We start from the raw sequence: 23,926 nt of genomic DNA on the forward strand, positions 1-23,926 counted from the left end.
AAAGTCAGTCTTAATTTTTTTTTCTCCCATGTCCCTTGCGGGGCTCCGTATAATTCATAAGACCAAAGTGTCCTAGCAAATTAATCGATGGAATCATTGACAGAATACAGAAAAAATTGAATACAGCTCTAATTTTATGGTAATTGTTTAACTGCAGTACATAGTTATTCTAAAAGCAGAGTCTAAATTTTGTTTCAATTTAAAGTCCATTGCAAATATGTGGTCTGGTTTCCTGTGTTCGCTGACGTCTTCCTTCTTCGTCAGGATTAAGTGTCATGATTCAGTCGCTCCCAGTGGATTCCTAGAAATTAAACTGTGCAACCCAGCTCACACAGACCAATATTATCACAAATTATACCTTGACTGTGATATTTAGAGTGCTGTTTATGATCACCTGGTGAATAATTTGAAATGTAATTTCAGAGCTGGGTTGTCATTCACTGTGCTTTCATTACCTTGAGCATCACTTTTCACGGTATATAAAGTCTTTGTCATTTCATCCAAATGATTATATAATGATATGATAAGCATATGACAGAGGTCGTGTAGAAGTGGCAAAATCATTGAAACTGGAAAAGAGTAAACCTCTTTTATTCTTAAATCCCTCACAAGTGAGTCTCCAATTATGAGGTTTTTCAGAGATGCTCGATGATGAAGGATGTGTTGAGTTACCTGAAGAAGGTCCCATTCCCTGAGATGAATGTGATGGACCTACTCACCTTCGGATGATTCGTAGAGCAGGTGGAAGAAGCCAGGAACCCGAGTTCACAGCTGAGTAATGGTGAGGAAGAGCATAGACGGTCTGTCGCAAGTGGAGGGAATGCCTGCTCATCCAAGATGTTGAAAACAAGCTTTGTGGCAAAGCTCCAAGTGAACACAGAGCATTTATGTACAGTGAAAAAGTGAAACGGGGTTAAATTAGGTTGGAACAGTTGGAAGGTCCAGTAAATTTGATAAAAGTACTGTAACACAGAGCAAACAGCAGGCAGGCAAAGTAAAAAATTAACTGCTGGAAAGATGAACATTATCAGGTAAAGAGCCTGATGTTTTTCTCAGCAGCTGACGGGAAGCAAATCAGAGCTAAACTTAGAGAGAATGTTGGACTTTCAAAGGGCAAAGACCACTTCAAGTAAATGCCCAGTTTTCTCTGCAAATATTTGATGTGGAAGTGGGTAACACCAAACTGTTAGGGTCTAGTCAGAGCCATTTCAAGGAAGCAACACTGCATGAAAAAAAAAATGTACATTTTCCATTATTTTCATCTGAAAAAGGGCTTGTTAAACTACTAGAAAAACAAATTGTTCAAGCCGAGGATCTAATGACATAACATTGTTGTCCAAATGTATTACATGTAACTGTCAAGGCGGACGGAACGGACTCGGGTACAAACAGGCTTTTCTGGGTCAAAGGTTTATTTACAGTCACCAATGTGCACGATATATATGAAGTGCAGGCAGGGGAATCCAGGGCTCCAAGGAAAGGTTGGGAGGGGAATCCACATACGCCATGTTCCTCAAACTCCACAATCATCTGCCGTTCGCTCACTCTCTTCTTCTCCAAAACCAAACAAACAACAAGCTCCAGTGATCCAAATGAATTACACACACACACACACACACACACACACACACACACACGAGTCCCTGAACAGGGTCCCAAAACATAGTTCAGGAGGCCGGCCCGGAGGCTGACAATTCAGGAGTCTAGAACAGTTCATCTTCAGGGGCCACCCGTGCGGACGGCAACGGCAGCGACAAGTCCGGAGGCCGGCCGCGCAGAAGATAGCAGCGGCGTTTGGGAGGTCGCCCATAGTGGCGATGACGCCCAACAAGCAGCCTGGCAGATGACTGCCGATGTCGAGGCGGCAGTTTGGGACACAAAGGCTGCGTGGCCCCCGCAGCACCAGGCAAGGCAGAGGCTGGACCAGGCGAGGACGAGGCCGGAGCTGCAGCTGCTGCTGGCGATGTGGATGCAGCTGCTGCTGCAGGCGATGTGGGTGAAGCAGGTGAAGAAGCAGGTTGCTGGACGGGCTCCTCGGGCCCTCCAGCGGAGACAGGAGGCCGGAACGGTCCCTCGGGCCCTCCAGCGGAGACGGAGACGAGGACGGGCTGGCCGGGCTCTCCAGAACCCACAGTGGAAACAGTCACTGAACCAGCGGGCACAGGGCCCCCTGGCACACACATGGCTGACTGCAGCTGCACGGAGCACTGACCCTGCTCAGGCAGCGACAGCCGGGTGCAGTCCTCAGCTCGGTTCTTAGCCTCCAGGGGTCCAGAGTGGGCTGAGGGCTGAAACTCAGCCTCTGGGGGGGCCCTGGAGTGCGTCACAGTCTCTGAACTGGCCAGCTTTTGAGGACTGATAACAAAATTGTGTGGTTTGTCTCTCTGCTTAGGATTAGAGGTCGTAGAACAGTTCTTTATGGGTTGAATAGACATAGCTTGCTGTACTGGAGGAGTAGGTGAAGATGATGGCTGAATAGGTGGCTGAGCTGAGGGCGACTGAGGAAAAGGTTGGAAAAATAATGGTGGTGAAGTTGGAGACTGAGCTGACGATAAGGCTGATGATTCCTCTACCAACTGAGCTATTGACTGGGCAATGGACTGTAACATAGTTTGTAATAAGTCTGGCTGTGACTGTAACTGGGCTATGGGTAGTGAGGCTGAATGTGACGGAGCTTCCGGCTGGGCAGCTGACGGAGCTTCCGGCTGGGCAGCTAACTCAAAAAAAAAAACAAAACAAAAAAAAAAAAAAAAAAACCACACAGCCCCGGTATAAACAGTCACAAGGTCTGGCGAAACAAAGAGTGCCTTTTCCACTCACCACAGCCGGCAACTCAGAAGTCTCGGGACCCGGCTGTGGCAATGGGCGTCGGCGGCGTGAACGTCGCTTCCTTCTCAGGGATAGCACCGACCGGCCGGGTAATTCCACATCCGGCGGGCCGGGCCGCAGATTCCCCGGCCGGCGGTGCAAAACATTCACCACCGGGCTGGGTCGGGAAGCGGTAGCAGCTGGAGGGTGAAGATGGAGTTCGTTCAGAATGAAGTCCTGTGCGAGCGGGTGAAGAGAGTCCAGTAGCCAGGGGTGAGGAGAGAGTAATTGCTGTAGCCTGGCTTCTATAACGCGGTGAAATTCCTCTCCCTCACGTTCGAGCCACAGGTTAACCAACCTTGAAACAGAGTCAATTAATTCCTCCCAAAACTCCTGGGAAGGTGCGGATGCTGCTGGGTCCATGTTTGGTCGGCTCGTACTGTCGCGGCTGGGGAAGCAGTCGTGTAGTGAAATGAAAAGGACCCAAAATGCAGGCAGCTGACTGATGAAGAGTGTGACGTTTATTTACAAGGTGGGATAGTGGCAAGCAAGCAGTGAGGCATGACAAATAACTGAAGAAACCTAAACTGGGAGAACTACATAACAAACCTAAGAGCATACAAAAGGGGTGCGGGGCAGAGAGCCACAGGAACGAAACACCATGGAACACAGAGAAATGCAGACGAGCCAACAACGAACACAGACCGACACCCACTAAATATACACACACAAGGTAATTGGGTAATCACACACAGGAGGGAAGAACAGCTGAACCTAATACACATGATGACTGGAGGACACAAGCTGAACACAATGACAACAGACAGAGACCTTCAGAATAAAACAGGAAATCTAGAACACGAACCGGACACAAGGGGGGAGGACACAGAATACCAAAATCAGAATAACTAGAACAGAGGAAAATAATCATAAAACACAAAACGCTGGGTCAACGACCCAGCACCATGACACAAACTTATACACAGTACATTAGCACAATAACTGAAACCAGCCCACTGAATGAACAGTGGGCTGTGAGGTCAGTTCCTTGATCATTAATATGCAAATTGTCATGACCATTGATCAATGGCCATGAGTACCATTCACAGAGAGTTGGGGAATTCAAATTCAAATTTTATTTGTCACGTACACAGTCATACACAGTACGATATGTAGTGAAATGCTTGGACAACTGCTCGTGACCTAAAGAGAACAAAAAAGGAAAAGGCTATGAATAAGATAGGAAATAAATATGAAAAATTAAAAAGGGTAAATTTAACTAGGAAGGAATAAAATATAAATTAAGGTTAAAAATGAAATAACTGTACAACACAAATTAGAATGAAGGGTAAATTTAACTGGGAAGAATAAGATAAAATATATAAATTAAAGTTGAAAATAAAATAACTGTACAACAAAATACACAATATAGAACTATATAAGAATGTATGAAGAAATATAAATAAATATATACACAATAACAGCAGCTGTACAAGTATTAACCGGAAATGAAGAATATAGTGACCAGTGTTGTGCAATCCACATTATGTCCTGTGCAGTGCAAATATGCTTAAAGTGATTTAAGTGATGAAGTGAAAACAATGTCCAGAAAGTCCAGTGTGTGTGTAAGAACTGTATGTGTGGGTCAGTACTGTGTGGTGGTGTGATTGAGAGACCGTATCGCCTGCGGGAAGAAGCTCCTCCTCAGTCTCTCTGTGTTGGTCTTCAGGGAGCGGAATCGCTTTCCTGACCTCAGCAGAGAGAACAGTCTGTTGTTGGGATGGCTGAGGTCCTTCACGATCTTCCTGGCCTTGGTCCGGCACCGCCTGCTGTAGATTGAGTGCAGGTCAGGGAGCTCGGAGCGGATGGTGCGCTCAGCTGACCGCACAACCCTCTGTAGAGCTCGTCTGTCCTGCATGGTGCTGTTCCCGAACCAGGTTAAGATGTTTCCCGTCAGGATGCTCTCTATGGTGCACGAGTAAAAGTTCCTGAGCACCTTGGAGGGCAGTTGGAAGTCTCTCAAGCGTCTGAGGTGGTAGAGACGCTGCAATGGCTGCAATCACAGCATTGTAAGATGCTGAAAGACGTACCCTTAGCTCCACTCCTTGATTCAGAGATTTCCCTTTTCATGTAAATGGCCTCCTTTACTCCGCGCTCAAACCAACATTCGTCCCTGTCCAGGATGTGTACATCCTCATCACTGAAAGAGTGTCCACTGGCCTGTAGGTGTAAACAGATTGCAGAGTCCTGGCTAGAGTTAGCTTTTCTGTGTTGTGCCATTCACTTCCCCAGAGGTTTTTTGGTTTCCCCGATGTATAAATATCTGGGAAGGAACCTAAAGAAAGCTCCAGCTGATCCAGGAGAGAAGGACAACTACTAATTGAAAACCCTTAGTGATCCCATAGTGTCTGGAGTATCGGCACAGTTGAGGTGCATTTTTTCTAAACACAGCACATCTGTGGCTTTTAAACCCCAAAACACGCTGCACCAAAAATTGATCCACCCCAAGGATCGGGTCCCCCGACACAAACAGAGTAATATAGTGTATGAAGTGCCAGAAGGATTGCCAGGATTTATACATTGGGGAAACCAAACCAAACCAAACAACCTCTGGCTAAGCAGATTTAATGTTCCTATATTGCCACAGTGGGTCCTCCTGCTGCATGACAATTTCCAGCCTCATGTGGCAAGACTATGCAGATATTTCCTGGAGAATGAAGGAATCGATACCATTGACTTCCTGCTTCCTCTGGAATATTATGCTTTTGGTCCATCTGATGGCGCCAGATTGCACTTTAGACTATCCAGGAAGTCAGTGATGCCCTGCTCGAAATCTGGGAGGAATCCCTGAGGATATCATCCATTGTCTCATTAAGAGCATGACCAGACATTGGAAGGCACGAATACAAGTGTGTGGAAGCCATAGAGTTGTACTGAAATTTCTGCAGAATGATTTAGCCTGGAACATATTTTTTTTGTTTCACTTTCATTTTTGGCATGTCTTTGAATGCAGCCCTTTGTAGGTTGAACATTTTCATCAAATGATACGACATCCTTTTATTCTCAACACATCACCCAATATCTACATAGGAATGATTTTTTTCCCTCACTTAAAGTATTCCTTTAATTTGCTTGACCAGTTTACAATATACAGTATATAGGTAATCCGATCAGAAACAACAACAATAAGTAAATAAATAAATAAATAAATAAATATAGATAACAATTATACTTGAAATGTTGAAAGACAAGAGCTAAACATATTAAAAATGTGCGTCTTCATTTACTTGGGTTTGAGTTTTAAGTTATTCAAACACTCACAGTAAGGTTGAGTTTTAAGAGTATTTTTGTGATAGCAGCTTTGACCTGTAATGGTACAGAACAGAATGACGCTGTCAGGGTGAGGCCTGTACCATAAATGATAATTAAAAGTGACATGGCATCGAAATCAGCTGACCACGAAGACTGTCATGAAGCCCTTTGTCTCTGTGGCCGTGAGCTACTGTGCGTTACTGCTGATGGTTTTGAGCACATGGGCACTCGGAGAAAACACACGGAACATACTGACCAGACAAACGAAAATCAGACAACTAGAGAAGCAGACAGGCAGATAGAGAGATAGACAGGTCTCAGCGTCATAGCCCGGGGCTGGGGCTCTGTACGGGGTTGACAGTGAACACACTGCCGCTTGCAGGATTCACTCGCTGCAGGACGAGGCGGGCGGAGGCATGGAAATCGTTGCATGCCACTGTCTCTTTTCACGTTAACGTTACCGCCACGGCATTGACCATACTGCTTTTGCTTGAAATGAAGCTCAGTTGGATTGTTGTGTAACCGCACAGAGAAAAGGAGGCCTTTCGCTATACTGGTGAGCGAGCTTTTTTTCCCTAGCTAGCGTTAGTCAGCTGTAGCTAGCAAGCTAACACACTCGGCGCTGATGATACAGCAGATAAGCCAGGCTGATACTGGCCGAAATAGCTCACCTCTCACAAACCTGTGCTTTATGTACAGCTATGGATGCTCATAACTAGGTTGTTACCCCCCGTTACACCCGCGCATGAAGATGTCACGTTTAGGTATTTTAACCTTTGGCTAACTGAGGGTCGTCAAGAAAGTTAGCTACAATCGCCGACAGTAGCAGCGGTCGATAGTTGTTTCTGTTTTGTTTTGTTTTGCCTCGTCTCAAAACTAACCACTAACATGTAGCTTGTGGTTTGACGCAAGCGCTAGCAGTGCTGCTAAGCTTACTGCCATTTCTGTTACTTTGACAGCCCTCTGCAGTGCTGTCACTTTGTGAAACTATTAGCTGCTGGTGATTATCATTGCAGAAAAACAGCCTTTCCAATCTGACACAAGAAACAAGTTACTAAACCGCTCGTCATTCAAGCCAGCGGTGTCACACCTAAGTATCATCCGGCGGGTAGCTGTTTGTTAACCTTAGAAGCTACAATAAAGCAGCGTTAACACGGCCGTTGCTCTATGTTAACGGTATCTGAACATCTAAGTGCTGTCTGCATGTTCACCACGATTACATGACCTGACACTGGTTATCTACACTACAGCAGAAAACTTTATAAAATTCACGTAACCCTTCACGTGTGTCTTAGTTAGCATACATTTCGAAGCTTTCTAATCTTAAAAATGTAAAGAAATGACCATGTAAATCAAATATAATGAAAAAATGCCATACTGCAATGAAATATACCGTGACGACATTCCAGAATTGTAGCTTATTTAGTTTCTGATTCATGTTTCAACACAGATCAGCTGCAGCCTTTAAACCACAGAGATCTGAAGCAAATATTGACTATCTTGCCACATTGCTGGGAAACACTGGATCCTAGCCATTGTGGATGTTATGCTGACATGAACCAGGCCACTCCCTGACATCAGTGCCCCCCCCTGCAGACAACACAAAACTGCCCACGATGGGCTTGAGGAACATAATAACCAAAAGCTTTCTTTAAATTCCTCAGATCCCCATCTGTTCTAAAGCAGTATAGGATGCACTAGGCTGCTCAGTCCAAAAGACCAAGCCGCAAAACACGACCCAGCTACAGTAAGATGGAACCATGATGCAGTATAGTAGATGTTTGTATTGCTATTTAATTCTCGATTTCAGAATAATTGCAGCCCTAATTATAACAGAACACCTTTATAGTCTATTTGTCTGACCTTTTGCAGCTTTATACGCCCTCTAGAAGCCTTCGATCAAGTGATCATTTATGCAAGTCTAGAATGGTTCATAGAGGGGATCAGGCGTTTGTGGTTGTGGCGCCGAAAATGTGGAACGATCGACCTCTCCGCATTAGAAAGGCCCCAACTATCACTCTTTATAAATTTCATCTTAAAACATATTTTTTCTCTTTGGCTTTTGATACTGCATGAGAGTTACCAATTCTTTTTATCCTAATTTTCTTTTAATGTTCTTACCCGTTGTTGATGTTAATGTCACTATTTAATTATTACTTTGTACAGCACTTTGGTCAACTCTCTGTTGTTATTAAATGTGCTTTATAAATAAATAAATGGGAGATAGTGTTTCAAACATGTCAGGCTGACTTTATTCTCAAATGTACAACTAAACTTCACAAACAGCAGTAGTGATGAATGCAATCAATGTCCAATTTATTATTTTACAATGGGTCATATCAACACGACTGTTCTCTGATAGCTGTTCTATAAGAGGGTACATATATAAATTTAATCGAAACAGATTTAATGTTAACGTTTTGCCCACTCCGTGTTTTCAGGACTGATGGCTCCAGAGTAACATGCCATGGCTTTAATGATCCCCCCTGTGAAACTGAAATGGCTGGAGCACCTGAACAGCTCATGGATTACCGAGGACAGCGAGTCCATAGCCACACGGGAGGGAGTTTCTGTGCTCTACTCAAAGCTGCTGGCCAACAAAGAGGTTGTACTGCTGCCCCAGCAGGTGCTGTGTCTGAAGGGCCCCCAGCTCCCAGACTTTGAGCGCGAGTCCCTCTCTAGTGATGAGCAGGAGCACTACCTGGATGCTCTGCTCAGCAGCCAATTGGCGTTGGCCAAGATGGTGTGCTCCGATTCCCCGTTTGCTGCCGCTCTGCGGAAACGTGTGCTGGTGCTTCAACGCGTCTTCTACGCGCTTTCCAACAAGTATCATGACAAGGGCAAGGTTAAGCAGCACCAGCACTCACTGGAGAACAACTCGGGTTCGGCAGATCTGCACTCTGTCAGTGAGCGGCCACGGTCCAGCACTGACGCCCTCATTGAGATGGGTGTTCGCACTGGCCTGAGCCTTCTCTTTGCTCTGCTGCGCCAGAGCTGGATGATGCCTACTGCACCGAACCCAGGTGGAAATCCTGGGAGCAACATAAACTTGTGTAATGATGTCATTCACACAGCCATTGATGTTGTTAGCTCCCTGCCAGCACTCTCTCTTGCCAATGAGAGCAAGATCCCACCAATGGGACTGGACTGCCTGTCCCAGGTTACCACCTTTCTGAAGGGAGTGACAATGCCAAATTCTGGGGCAGATATTTTAGGGCGGCGGCTGGCCTCAGAACTACTACTGGGGTTGGCTTCACAGAGGGGTTCTCTGCGCTACTTGCTGGAGTGGATTGAGATGGCTTTGGCTGCGTCAGCTGTGGTCAGTACGATGGAGCAGAATAAGTTGCTACAGAACCAAGAAGGCCTCATTAGCTATGATTGTTTCATGAACATCCTCATGCAGATGAGGCGCTCTTTGGTAAGTAAATGTTAACAATGTACCTATTAATTTTTAGTATTATAAATCCAGTCAGAACTGGTAATATATGCATGTCATTCCTCATCTCTACAAGAAATGGTATTCTGCAACAGTTTGAGTGTTATTAAGTGCAGTGTCCATGCTTTGAAGCTTTGAGTGTTCTCATCATTGAATTGTCTTCTTCCAGGGTTCCTCAGCAGATCGTAGCCAGTGGCGAGAACCCACACGGACCTCTGATGGCTTGTGTTCATTATATGAGGCGGCACTCTGTCTTTTTGAAGAAGTAAGCAAGCACATTTTTTTCTTTTAAGAAATTGTATTATTGCGCCAAAAATAGCACCTTATAATGGCAGTAACTAAATTGTTTACTTTTGGTGTTGAGTTGGGTAGTTCTGTTCCACTCTGGCAAAAATATTCATATTTAATACTGAAATCCTGAGTGAAAAGAAAGCAACTGGACTTCAGGCTCCTCAACCTTCACTCACATCTTGTGTCAGGTGACCTCAAGTAGGCATGGAAATCAAGAACCGCAGCAGTTCAGTTCCTTGGAATTGTTCGTTTTCCCATTGATTGTGCTTTTTGGTCCTACTTGCACTTGTGCTACAATCAACTGATTTCAATTCGTGTGTCAGAGGAAGAAAATAGTGGCGCAGTCTATAGCTGGATATGGACATTACTTTAATTTTAATTGCAAAAAAGGACGAGAGCACGAAAGTATAGTGGATACTGCACCCAGGACAGAGGCGACTGCATAGCACAACTTCGGCTCTTTGCAAGCATCCGCACAGACAGAATGCTAATGCTAATGCTAAGCTCGCCAGGAACCCAGAGTGGTGTTCAAGCTGAGTAAATGTCAACACCCGCCCAGCAGTCAGACCCTGAACTTCAACAGGTAACAAAAGAAGTAATTATCAGCCAGGCTCAGATCCTCAGTTTCTGTCTGCTTATTTTTCTGCAGTAGAATCACTGTGGCAGTCGCTTTGAGCTGTTTTCATCTTTATTTGTGTTCATACCGAGAGAAAGATCACATGTGTGTCTTCATTAGAATGAGGATTTTTGTTGGTGTGTGGAACTGTAGCCTGTAGGTTTATGAATTACTTTCTCTGGTCGGTAATTAAGTAATGTACTGTATTACTTTTGAGAAAAGTAATGAGTAATGTATAATTCATTGTTTTGTTTTTTTTGTTTTTTTTTTGAGTAACGACTCGAATGGTGATCACAGCAAAGAGGGGAAATATCTCAAAATATGCACAAACATTTAACCATACAGCACGCATTTACTTTGAACAAATGTAATATCTTTAAAATGTTGCTTAGAGATGTTGGTGACTCTCAGTGGGGCCAATGAGAACCTAATGTGAATCTAATGTGAAGTGATATTAATAATGCAATCAGAATCTATAAATTCAGTTCCCATTCCTACTCAACGGGTCACATGATAGGATGACTTTGAAAGCAGGGCTTTCCATAGTGTCGTGTTAACTGCTTCACATGATATGAGAAGTTTCTAGACCGAGAGGAGACACAAACCCAGCCACAGGGTAGTGTCAGCTGGTGCACTCCTGATGCCACTCCCACTCCTGGGTTAGTGGGAGGGTTGTTCCAGGGAGAGCCTAAAATCTGTGCCAGATCTGATGTGGTGCCCCTCAAGCAGCCGAAAGTACTGCTAATGATTTTGTGGATTTATTGTAGTCAATATCATACAGTGAACACAACATGGGAGTCTTTTTATTGTACAGCAGAAATAAACATGTTTATAGCCTGGTGAAATAAAACAGCTTTGGTCTCTGTCACCCTTCTTCATAACAACTACCAACAACATACTCTGTTTATTAATTCATGAATCTGGATACCGGAGTGCTGCCACAGGAAGCTGTAGTTGTTTTGTAGCGCTGGTGCCTTTTGGAGTATTTTTAATGGAATTAAAATGCTTCTTGCTGACTTAGTTTTGGGGACTGAAATTCATGTACTGTTGATTAAGTGAATTTCTTACAGTTAACTAGCACAGAGCTGTGCCATATTACCAAAATCTTATATCCCGATATAAGTGGTTTCTTGTCCCGATAGCAATATATATATTAAAAAAAAGCCTGTACATCGATTGCAGAGGGTTCAGTCTCTCATGAAGAAATGATCCTTTATTAAATGGCATACCATGGACCAAAACCTCTTCTAACGTTTGACTCTGTGGTTTATTTTGAGAAGCTGACGGCTCTTTTTTGCTGCTTATTCGATATATCATCATCAGATATATTTCGTCTTATCGCACAGCCCTAAACTAGCAGCTGTATGTCTGTGTTTATGGCTGCATCTTCCACTACAGCAGCTAGCACTCCACTTTATCAAAGATGGTAACTTGTAGCTCCAAAGCACTTAACATACCAATTACTGAAGTGCTGATGGTGACGTCACTGTGACTGAAAGCAGGCTGCTGGTGCATTGGATTTGTAACTGAGAGTATTAACTGTAAAACAGAATGCACAACAATATTTTTATCACTGTATTGTTTTGATTTAACCAAATTCTAACACGACTAATTGTGAAAGTTTACTTAGCGAAAGAAATGAGTCATGCTCTTGATAGAAACACAATGCCAAGAGGTCAAGTGACACAGAGCTCTGATGAACTACCAGGAAAACTAAATCTCTGATGGACCCTTATTTAAGGAGAAAAATCTGGTACTTAAAAGCATTGTTGCCATATTTTCTACTATACCATTAAGCAACAAAAGCTGACTATTTAATACAGTTTGGGTATTTTGTAACCGTTCGGCTGGATTACTGTGATTCTCTTTATTTTGGGGTGAGTCGATCTTCTGTTTTTCGACTGCAGTTAGTCCAGAATGCTGCTGCACGCCTTTTAACTGGCACTCGTAGATACGAGCATATCACCCCAGTTTTATATTCACTTCATTGGCTGCCCGTGCATTTTAGGATCCATTTTAAGCTGCTTTTATTTGTTTTTAAATGTTTGTCCAATGCTGCCCCTCTGTACCTCTCTGAGCTTCTTCATCCATACATACCTTCACGGTCCCTCAGGTCGGCAGACCAGCTCCTCCTGAGCGTGCCCAGGACTAATCGTGAGCTCAGAGGGGATCGGGCGTTTGCTGTGGCAGCACCAAAATTGTGGAATGAGTTGCCTTTACATGTTAGACAGGCACCTTCCTTATCTGTTTTTAAATCACGTCTTAAAACATATTTATTTACCTTGGCTTTCAGCACAGCAGGACTTGTTGATGTCTCTTAATATGTTTCTTATTAATTATATTATTTTTAATTTTAATATATTTTACATGTAATTTAAACTGTTTCCTCTCTGTTTTATATTTGTAGCACTTTGGTCAACATTGTTGGATGTAAAGTGCGTTATAAATAAAGATGCTATGCTATTTTTAAATTAAAAGTGATCTGGCAATACAACTGGAAACGTTAAACTTAAGCTTAACACATTTCTGTGTTTGCAAGTTAGTTCAAAACTGCCTTTCATTTCTTCCTTTTGGTGCTGAGATGTCAACAGCAGACCAGTAACCACCATCACCGGGTTGGTTAGTTGCAGATAATTGACTTGCATTAGTTTATGTTAGCGAATAAGTGAAAGAACAGATAACTCACTGGAAAACAGGGAACAAAACTGTGTGGCTGTAGCTCGAGAGTAGAGCAGATCATCTGTGGTTCAATCCCTAGGTGCTCTGGCCTTCATGGCAAATATCTTTAGGCAACATACTAACATGAGTTGTTTTCCGTTCTTCGTGAAAGTTGGATAGAAAGCACTTGCATAGAAAACAGAGCTTGTGTGAATCGGTGAAGCTCCGTAAAGCGGTTTGAGTGTTCAGATAGAGTAGAAAATTGCTTTATAAGAACTGCTAATGGTGATGTCACTGTGACTGAAAGCCGTGCTGCAGCCAAGCAAAGCATGGGTTACTTGTGGACGTACCTTCAACTGACCAATAGAAGCAAAGCAGGAGGGAACAGGAGAAAAATTCAAAGATCAAAACAAGTATAAAAAGCACAGACAGTGGTTGCAGAGGACAGGGTTTATTGTTTTTAACACTCAGGTCTTTGTATGTTATAACTTCGCTCTTCTCCACGGCTGGCTGATGGACCAGCAAAAGCTGAAGTGGTTCAGAGACCAATTATACCATGTACAACTGGGAGTTACACCCTGAGGCAGCAAAAGTACATTTTTGTGTGTCTGGGCTTTATGCCAGACTGTTAGAAGCAGTTGAGCTAGCTTAAAATCAGTGGACAAAAGCGCTAACTGGTAGTAGCTAGCTCAACTCAGCAGAGGTGTTCTTATTGAAGTGAACAGCATATGAACTTGGGTTGCAAGACGGACCTCAAATATGTCATTACAGATCATCTGCCTTAAAGCCAGGGGGCGTGGGGGGACAGTATCCCGTACTACATATGTTTTACCGACAGAATCAACTGAAAGGGGAAGTGGAACAAGTTATGAAGTTGATGTACGTACGAGGAATTCCTGTGAGCGTAAAGCTCAGGCTTTGCTCTCAACGTTTGAAAGGGAGAGCCCATGAGAAGAAAGGACTATTATTGTTAGCTGTGAATCATCTAAATAACAATAATAATAATAAAAGTAAAGCTTACTCTAGAAGAGTTTCAGCATAAAGCTATGCAGCTGGAAATAAGTATCATGGCTCCTCTTTTTGTTTTCTCCCAGGTATGTCGAATGGCATCGGACTACTCTCGCACTTGTGTTAGCCCGGACAGCATACAGACTGGCGAGACACCTGTGGTGTCGGAAACCTGTGAAGTGTATGTGTGGGGCAGCAACAGCAGCCACCAGCTAGTGGAGGGAACACAAGAGAAGATACTGCAGCCCAAGCTGGCTTCGAGTTTCGCAGATGCACAAACAGTAAGAGCAAACCTTTCTACTGTAAAACTTCATAATTCTTCAACTCTATTCTTTGTAGAAAATTAAGAAACCTATCATCAGCTTCAAATGGCAAACTGGATGTTGTCTTTTAAAGAGGCATTACTTTTACTGATCACAAAAATGGTTCGATGTAAGATTTCACTGGTTTTCTCACAGAGATTAAAACTGTATTTGTTATTGAGACAGGGACGGTACTTTAGAGATGATGGAGTGAACATGATTCTGATTTTACTTCCAACTTGGCTTGTTTATGTTTTGGGAAACAAATGACTGAAACATGAGAAGCTTGTAGAACTCTGAGACCCGGTTTCTTTTTGTTTGTGTTCTAATTTTTTTTATTCTGATTATAGTTTTACTGAGTTTAATATTATAATTAATTTCATATTGTAATATTTCCCAACAAGACTTAACTGGGCAGGCTGCCCAGTTACGTGACATTTAAATTATAATTTATTTTCATCTGACTGAGAGAAAAACACAATCTATGAGTGTACAATCTCTCGTTTTGGAAGTTCAGTTGCTGTTAGCCTGGTAGTTCTGGTCCTCAGTGTGACTCAGCTGTCTCCAGTCTCACAGAGACTCCAGTGCCAACATCTTGGACTGCAGCTTTTAGCAGCAGGCTATGTTAGACTCCACTGTGAGTTCAACGGCCACGCAGCTCTGATGCAGCAGAGCAGGAGCAGAGCAAGTTCAAACACGAAACAACAGTTTGTTGCAGTTTCCCCGTCTCTCTAATCTAAGAATCTCTGAGATCCTGCAGTGGTATATCACAAGAACGGTGGTAAAGACCAGTCAGCTGTTCCGCACTGCATGTGCCAAGTAACAAAAATCGAAAATGTGGTGTCACTTTTGGCACGAGATGCTGTTTGCGATGGAGCGATGGCAGATTGAAACTGTTACTGTCTGTTTAGAGAAGGTTGGCTTAAACTGAAGCATGGCTGATGGGTAGTGCCTTGTCATATTTTCCAGCATCAAACCGTAGCACTCACTAACTCGCTCAGTAACAGTTGCAGAATGGTGTTGAGTAAGCCTGCAGCCTTTCACCACAGAGGCAAAACTTCTTCGCTATTCTCTTCAGATTGAGGCAGGCCAGTACTGCACCTTTGTGATCTCCTCGGATGGGTCTGTGCGGGCCTGCGGGAAGGGCAGTTATGGCCGTCTAGGCCTCGGAGACTCCAACAACCAGTCGACCCTCAAAAAGTTGACCTTTGAACCCCACCGTGCCATCAAAAAGGTGTCATCATCCAAGGGATCAGACGGCCACACACTGGCCTTCACCACAGAGGGTGAGGTGTTCAGCTGGGGAGACGGTGATTATGGCAAACTGGGCCATGGGAACAGCTCAACACAGAAGTACCCAAAACTTATCCAGGGGCCGCTGCAGGGGAAGGTAGGATGTATACACTTTCACTCATGTAGTACAATAAAGCAGCAGTGAAATCTAGACGGTCCAAATATGATGTGTCTATTTTCTCCACTTCTAGAAACTGTAAAATTCATACAGAGTCCTGTGCTAGTAGATGACGATTTAACAGTTCTCGTGGTGAATTATCTTGTTGGTGTTCTCCTGTACCACATAGAAAACACACAGTCTTTTGAGTGTTTCCTGGCATCGGCAAACATTACAATGCGTTTGTATGCTTTGTCAGGTGGTGGTGTGTGTGTCTGCTGGCTACAGACACAGTGCTGCAGTCAGTGAAGATGGAGAGCTGTACACATGGGGAGAAGGAGACTTTGGAAGATTAGGTATGTTGTCGAGCTACAGTCCATTCATTTCCACCTTTTCTGTGAAGTAATGTGCAGATCCATCCAGTTTTCTGAGCATCAAAATATCCGTGCAGATGATTACTCTCTGTTCCAGTTGGTATATTTTCTAAATGACAGACGATGGGCGTCACGGGAGTGCAGGGTTATCTGCTGCTTTTCATTTGTGTTGCAGAATTTCCATTTGTAAATAGCCTGACCCTTTTTATTATGTGTGAATGCAGGTCACGGTGACAGCAACAGCCGCAACATTCCTACCCTGGTCAAAGACATCAGCAATGTTGGAGAGGTGTCATGCGGAAGCTCCCACACTATTGCTCTGTCAAAGGATGGACGCACTGTCTGGTCATTTGGGGGAGGGGACAATGGTGTGTACCTTCATTTGTCAAATAGACTTCAGAACTAAGGGTATAAATGTGGACATCTGCATTGGCACTTCTGTGGGACAAATAATGCCAAAGGTCAGAGAATGGCCAGTTGAATGGATGCTTTGGGCTGATAGGAATGCAATATTCATTCAAATAACCAGTCAGTACAACCAGGGTCTGCAGAAGAGCTTGACTGCACAACTTGCTAAACATTGAGTCAGATTGTCTACAGCAACTGGACAAAGATAGGTTCAGAATAACACAAACGTACAGAGTGATCCTGCCTTGTACCAGTCATTTAAGCTGAAGGTGGTGGTTTAATTATGTGGGGGATATTTTTTGGCACACTTTGGGCCCTACAGTACCAACTGAGAATGCTACTGTTAGGTGTCCATTTCTTTATTACCACAGTTTACCCATTTTTCTCATGACTGCTACATGAAGGATGATGTACTACATCGCAAAGCACAGGTCATCTCACCCTGGTTTCTCAAACACAACAGTGACTTCACTGATCTCAGATCTTAAACCAGTAGAGCAACTTTGGGATGTTGTGGAACAGAAAATTCGCATTAAGGATGTTTTGCTGACAAATCTGCAGTAAATCCATGATGTTTGCTGTAACTAATGAAGTGGCCAGTATGTGTAAACTGCAAATAAGTTCATTTAAGAATGTTCATTCTGTGTCTTGCAGGGAAACTGGGTCATGGCGATACTAATCGAGTCTACAAACCAAAAGTAGTGGAGGCCCTGCAGGGCATGTTCATCAGAAAAGTGTGTGCAGGAAGCCAGTCATCTCTTGCATTAACTTCTACAGGACAGGTAGGACATGATTTGTGTTTCCGCTAACCAAGAGTTATAAAAAGTCTGCAATACAGTAATCTTAGTTTTAAGCATTAAAATATCTGTAAAATTATTTTGATCGATCTTAAAATTATAAAGTCAATCATTATAGAAGTGCTTAAACATGATCCCCGCCCCCTCTCAGAGGGGGAAATTTCTACTTCTCAAGGCCTTAACCAATATGAAATCAGAACTCACTCGTGTAATATATGCAGTTTTGCCACAAACCACAAAGCAAATACATAGGGCTGCACGATTAATCGTTAGAAAATCGCGATCTCGATTCATACTTATGTGCGATCTCATTTCCAAATGACAACGATTTAAAAAAAAAAAAGAAAAAAAAAAAGACGAAGACGATTGTACCGTATTTTGATCCGGGACGTAATCTGCATGAAAACAAGCACTCACTCTTCCTGCTCAACAAATGACGAGGGCGGAGCCTTATACCACGTGATACAGAAGCTGTGCCGTGTGATGCTAAAATTAGCAGGAAAAAACAACAGAGAGCACGTCAGGGATGACGAGAAAGTGACAGGAGAAAATCCGTCCCGGTCAACCACCCAAACATCAATAACGGGAACCTTATACAGCGCTTCCCTATACACGTCGAACTCCCGCAGGCACAAAGACATTACGGAGGCTATCACTTATCACCTAAGTAATAAATTTGGCCCGCAGCCTAATTACATTTGGCCCACGAAGCCAAACCAAATTACTATTAGAGCTGGCCTACTGGTATTATACAGCTAATATATATATTGTTTAGTATTAAGCTTTGCTTGTTCCATATTCAGTTTTCCAGCAAAACTTATTTGAGTCCATAAGAAAAGATTCATTCTTATATCTGGAGGAAGATTTTTTTTTCAATAAATATTAATGTTAGCCCACGACTTTGTTCCAGTTTTGAATTTTGGCCCACTGTGTATTTGAGTTTGACACCCCTGACCTAGACAAACGCTACACAGTGCCGTCCCGCAACTATTTTTCTATTGTTGCACTACCTGTTCTATACACGCAGCGTCGAGCAACGGTGGAGACGGAATTACAAGCAGTACAACATTTTGCGGGAACAACAAAACGTGAGACATTTGTTGTTTTTATGTTTATTTATTGTTTTTATGTTCAGTCGCAACTGTTACGAAGTTGATGTGCAGTTAATAAGTGCAATAAATATTTATACTGGAAAAGAAAATCGTGAGAGAATCGTGATCTCAATTCTAAACCAAACTAGAAAGCGAAAATTTCAGAAGAAATTTTAAGTGTGCCTATGCCGCTGCCAATGAGTGTAGTTTGCCATTCATACGGCTACAAAAAAAAAATCCAAATAAGGGTAGACAGGCCGTACTACTGCTGGCATACCACTAGAGTGAGCCAACACACCACAAATTAAGTGAGTGAGCCAACACACCACAAATTAAGTTTCACTTTCGTTTGAAGTTAAGTTTCACTTTCCTTCCCATTCATTTCAATGGGCAAAAACTTGCATTAAAATATTCATATTTAAAAAAACTATAGAACTAATAAACACCAAAAGTCATAGCACACCATTCCAGCTCCAGCCGCACAAAATGAAAAAGGAAAATAATAATAATAACAATAATAATAATAAATCCGAGAAACAGTAATAAGTGTGCCTTTTGGCATAGGCACACTTAAAAATCATGATTCTCATTTTATGCAAAATCGTGCAGCCCTACAAATACACTCATACTGGGTGGGTCCTGTGGCTCAACCTGTAAGATGAGTTTAGAAGAGAGTGCACCGTTTTGTTGAACGACTAATTCAACTTGTCTACACGAGAAACGAACAAAGTTCAGAGGTCAGAAGAAGTTCAAACTGCTATCAATGGAAATAGAAAATGTCTGGAAAGTGCCACTCCTGGTCCTTATTTGGACAGTTATTCTTGAAGCATCAAATCATTTTCATTTCATTACACCTTCATGTTCAAGTTGTTGAATCTGAATTTTTCCTAATGCTTCAAAAGTTTCCCCGACATAACGTTTTAAAAATCGTTGTTCCTTTGCAGCTTGTACACTTGCCATGGCGCTATATTTTTGGTGTTTATAGCAACAAAGCCCTGCGTGGCTAACGCTGCACTAATATTCATCAAAAAGCTTGCAGGTATTTAACCTGCGAGTTCGTGTGTACCACAGGACAGAGGTGCACATCACAGGTCTGCAGGCCTGACAGCTGGAGGTGTATCACTGTTTTCCACTTGGTGACAGCATTTAGGCATTCTGCCTATTTTCAACGTGTTTAATCAAATTAAACACGCTGAAAATATTGTTGCCATTTTTAAAAGATGCCCTAAAATGTATTCAAAAGGATCTTAAAACATCTTGAAATTAACTTGTTTCAAGCTGCTTAGATCCTTGAAACTTATGGACATTTATCCCAAAGAGGGAATTTCGTGCAGCTGTTTATGTATTCCTACTGAACAGACAGCTGGTTGGACACAGTTCAATATTTAAGGTCGAGATTTGTTACATAATATTGTTCTTCCAGTTATTTGTCTCTGAGGTGCCGCTTCACTGCCCAGGACAGAAAGCTGTGCTGATGCTGATCCCGCTCTTGTTTTCAGGTGTACGCTTGGGGCTGCGGTGCTTGTCTAGGCTGTGGTTCCTCTGAGGCCACCGCACTCAGACCTAAACTTATTGAGGAGCTGGCTACCACCAGAGTAGTGGACATCTCCATAGGGGACAGCCACTGCCTGGCCCTGTCACATGGTACTACTTTTCTCTTTTTGTGCGCTTGCTGTCTGGGATCAGAGTTAAAATACTCAAACTGTCTCTGTCAGTCAGTTTTTTTGCTGACACAGAAAATTTTTGTGTTTGTTGAGGGCTGTTGCAAGCAGCCTGATGTAATAGCAAATATGCAGACCTTGTCAATTTAGGGTAATATGTAACTTCCAGCTTGAGATATGACATATCTGTTTCGATCGTGTTGTGCTTAATCCCGATGCAGACAATGAAGTATATGCATGGGGCAACAACTCTATGGGTCAGTGTGGGCAGGGGAACTCCACAGGGCCAATCACCAAACCCAAGAAGGTCATCGGCCTGGATGGAGTCGCCATTCAGCAGATCTCAGCTGGCACCTCTCACAGCCTGGCCTGGACTGCCCTGCCCAGAGACAGGTCAGCTACCGCAACAGTTACCACGAACTGATCCCATCATGATGATTTTCTCTCTGGAAATATTCACGTGGGACTGCAGGCAAGAGCTGATGTTGCAAGACCACCAGAATTTGTTTTTCAGCTACTAGGAAGCACGAGTCAAAGGGCAGTAACTACACGTGAAAAGTACTGAAACTGCAAAACCAACACACTGATCTTGTGATTCAGAGTAAAGGTTACAGTGGTGGGTTTTATTGCAGTCACTCAGCAATCAGTCTCCAAAAATGCACCGAAAAACACAAATCAAAACAAATACCCTGATACTGTGAGCATCCTCAGAGGTCCTACCTCTCAGCCTGGGAGATGAGTTTAGAAGAGAAGCACTGTGATTCAGCCTTTTTGTTAAATATGTAATTCAAGGTCTTTAAGGATATGCACTTCCAGGAACAGCTGAAAAAGGCCAACAGGCGTCAACGAGGGTGACGGCGTGAGAGAACTGCTGTTTAACAAACACATTTAGGTGTTGATTGATTAAAAGCATACATGTGAGATACATACAAATGTGGTTATCACAGTTATTGTTTGGATTTTGGTTTCACAGGCCTTTATGTTTATGACATCGACACAACACTTTACTGTAGATCAAAGTAATTTACTGTACCTTACATACTTTACTAATATTTACTTATTACTTCTTTCTAGGCAAGTAGTAGCTTGGCACCGGCCCTACTGCGTTGACCTAGAAGAAAGCACATTCTCTCATTTGCGCTCCTTCCTTGAACGATACTGTGAAGGCATCAACAGCGAGGTCCCTCCTCTTCCCTTCCCCTCATCCAGGTGAGCCTGTTAGCCACCAGCCTTCACTGGTGTTATAAACCCTCCTGGGCTTGCTGTATAGTCTTTCTTGCACTTAGTGAAATCATATGTGACCAATCAGAATGTAACCTTGCCAAGTTCCATCCATCCATCCATCCATCCATCTTCATCCGCTTTATCCGAGGCCGGGTCGCGGGGGCAGCAGCCTAAGCAAAGAGGCCCAGACCTCTCTCTCCCCAGCCACCTCCTCCAGCTTATCCGGGGGAATACCAAGGCGTTCCCACACCAGCCAAGAGATATAATCTCTCCAGCGTGTCCTGGGTCTGCCCCGGGGCCTCCTCCCGGTGGGACATGCCTGGAACACCTCAGGAGGCGCCCAGGGGGCATCCTTGTCAGATGCCCGAACCACCTCAGCTGGCTCCTTTCGATGTGGAGCAGCAGCGGCTCTACTCTGAGCCCCTCCCGGATGGCCGAACTTCTCACCCTATCTCTAAGGGAGAGGCCAGCCACCCTTTGGAGGAAGCTCATTTCTGCCGCTTGTATACGCGATCTCGTTCTTTCGGTCACTAACCACAGCTCGTGGCCATAGGTGAGGGTAGGGACGTAGATCGACCGGTAAATTGAGAGCTTCGCTTTTACACTCAGCTCCCTCTTCACCACGACGGACCGGTGCAGCGTCCGCATTACTGCAGCTGCAGCCCCAATCCGTCTGTCGATCTCCGGCTCCCTTCTCCCATCACTCGCGAACAAGACCCCGAGATACTTGAACTCCTCCACTTGGGGCAGGAACTCATCCCCGACCCGGAGTGGGCACTCCACCCTTTTCCGGCTGAGAACCATGGCCTCAGATTTGGAGGTGCTGATCCTCATTCCCGCTGCTTCACACTCGGCTGCGAACCGTTCCAGTGCGAGCTGGAGGCCCTCACCCGATGAAGCCAACAGAACCACATCATCCGCAAAAATCAGAGATGAGATTCTGAGGCCACCAAAGCGAAAGCCCTCCGCCACTTGGCTGCGCCTAGAAATCCTGTCCATAAAAATTATGAACAGAACCGAAGACAAAGGGCAGCCCTGGCGGAGCCCATCACCCACCGGGAACGAGTCCGACTTATTGCCGGCAATGCGAACCAAGCTCTTGCAACGGTCGTATAGGGATCGAATGGCCCGTAGCAATGGGCCAGACACCCCATACTCCCGCAACACCTCCCACAGGACACCCCGAGGGACACGGTCGAATGCCTTCTCCAAGTCCACAAAACACATGTAGACTGGTTGGGCAAACTCCTATGCACCCTCAAGTATCCTCGAGAGGATAAAGAGCTGGTCCAGTGTTCCGCGACCAGGACGAAAACTGCATTGTTCCTCCTGTATCCGAGGTTCGACTAGCGGACGAACTCTCCTTTCCAGCACCCTGGCATAGACTTTCCCAGGGAGGCTGAGGAGTGTGATCCCCCTGTAGTTGGAACACACCCGCCGGTCCCCCTTCTTAAAGATGGGGACCACCACCTCGGTCTGCCAGTCCACAGGTACTGCCCCTGATCTCCACACAACATTGCAGAGGCGTGTCAACCAGGACAGCCCTACAACGTCAGAATCTCTTTGAGGCAGTCCGAAAGTCTTTTTCCATGGCCTCTCCGAATTCCTCCCACACCCGAGTTTTTGCTTCAGCCACTGCCCGAGCCGCATTCCGCTTGGCCTGTCGATACCTGTCGGCTGCCTCCGGAGTCCCACAGGCTAACCAAGCCCAATAGGACTCCTTCTTCAGCCTGGTGGCTCCCTTCACCTGTGGTGTCCACCATTTGCTTCGGGGATTACCACCACGGCAGGCACCAACCACCTTGCGGCCGCAGCTCAATGCAGCAGCTTCGGCAATGGAGACGCTGAACATGGTCCATTCGGACTCAATGTCCCCAGTCTCCCTCGGAATGCTGTTGAAGCTCTGCCGGAGGTGTGTGTTGAAGATCTCTCCGGACTGGGGCCTCTGCTAGACGTTCCCAGCACACCCTCACTACGCGTTTAGGTGCACCAGGTCTGTCCAGCGTCCTCCCCCACCACCTGATCCAACTAACCACCAGGTGGTGATCAGTTGACAGCTCAGCCCCTCTCTTTACCCGAGTGTCCAGAACATATGGTCGCAGGTCTGGTGATACCATTACAAAATCGATCATCGACCTACGGTCTAGAGCGTCTTGGTGCCACGTGCACTTATGGACACTCTTATGTTCGAACAGGGTGTTCGTTATGGCCAAACTGTGATTAGCACAGAAGTCCAATAACAAAGCACCGCTCGGGTTCAGATCAGGGAGGCCGTTCCTCCCAATCACGCCCCTCCAGGTCTCGCTGTCGTTACCCACATGAGCATTGAAGTCTCCCAGCAGGACAACAGAGTCTCCAGGTGGAGCACCTTCCAGCACCCCCCCCCAGGGACTCTAAGAAGGCTGGGTACTCCGAACTGCCACTCGGCGCATAAGCGCAGATGACAGTCAGGACCCGTTCCCCGACCCTAAGGCGCAGGGAACAAACCCTCTCGTCCACCGGGAAAAACCCCAACGTACCGGCAGCAAGCCGAGGGGATATTAGGATACC

At 44.6% G+C, this 23,926-nt stretch overlaps 1 protein-coding gene across 8 annotated transcripts in view; it reads left to right on the top strand.

Moving 5' to 3' along the window:
- The first annotated feature begins 6,303 nt into the window (after nt 1-6,303).
- herc1 (HECT and RLD domain containing E3 ubiquitin protein ligase family member 1) overlaps nt 6,304-23,926 on the top strand; it is a 94,312-nt gene continuing 76,689 nt past the window's right edge. For all 8 annotated transcript variants that reach the window (XM_085463108.1, XM_085463160.1, XM_085463134.1 and 5 more), the window contains exons 1-11: nt 6,304-6,676; nt 8,562-9,538; nt 9,726-9,821; nt 14,216-14,410; nt 15,510-15,821; nt 16,081-16,177; nt 16,420-16,563; nt 17,258-17,385; nt 19,991-20,135; nt 20,374-20,545; nt 21,227-21,361. In XM_085463108.1, the coding sequence (XP_085319234.1) occupies nt 8,588-9,538; nt 9,726-9,821; nt 14,216-14,410; nt 15,510-15,821; nt 16,081-16,177; nt 16,420-16,563; nt 17,258-17,385; nt 19,991-20,135; nt 20,374-20,545; nt 21,227-21,361 (2,375 nt within the window). In that variant the 5' untranslated portion in view covers nt 6,304-6,676; nt 8,562-8,587. The remainder of the gene's footprint in view (nt 6,677-8,561; nt 9,539-9,725; nt 9,822-14,215; nt 14,411-15,509; nt 15,822-16,080; nt 16,178-16,419; nt 16,564-17,257; nt 17,386-19,990; nt 20,136-20,373; nt 20,546-21,226; nt 21,362-23,926) is intronic.

Source organism: Copadichromis virginalis, linkage group LG1 (assembly GCF_057382275.1).
Source record: "Copadichromis virginalis isolate Kocher_CV1m ecotype Utaka linkage group LG1, C_Virginalis_male_GT1.1, whole genome shotgun sequence".
NCBI classification, from domain to species: Eukaryota; Metazoa; Chordata; class Actinopteri; order Cichliformes; family Cichlidae; genus Copadichromis; species Copadichromis virginalis.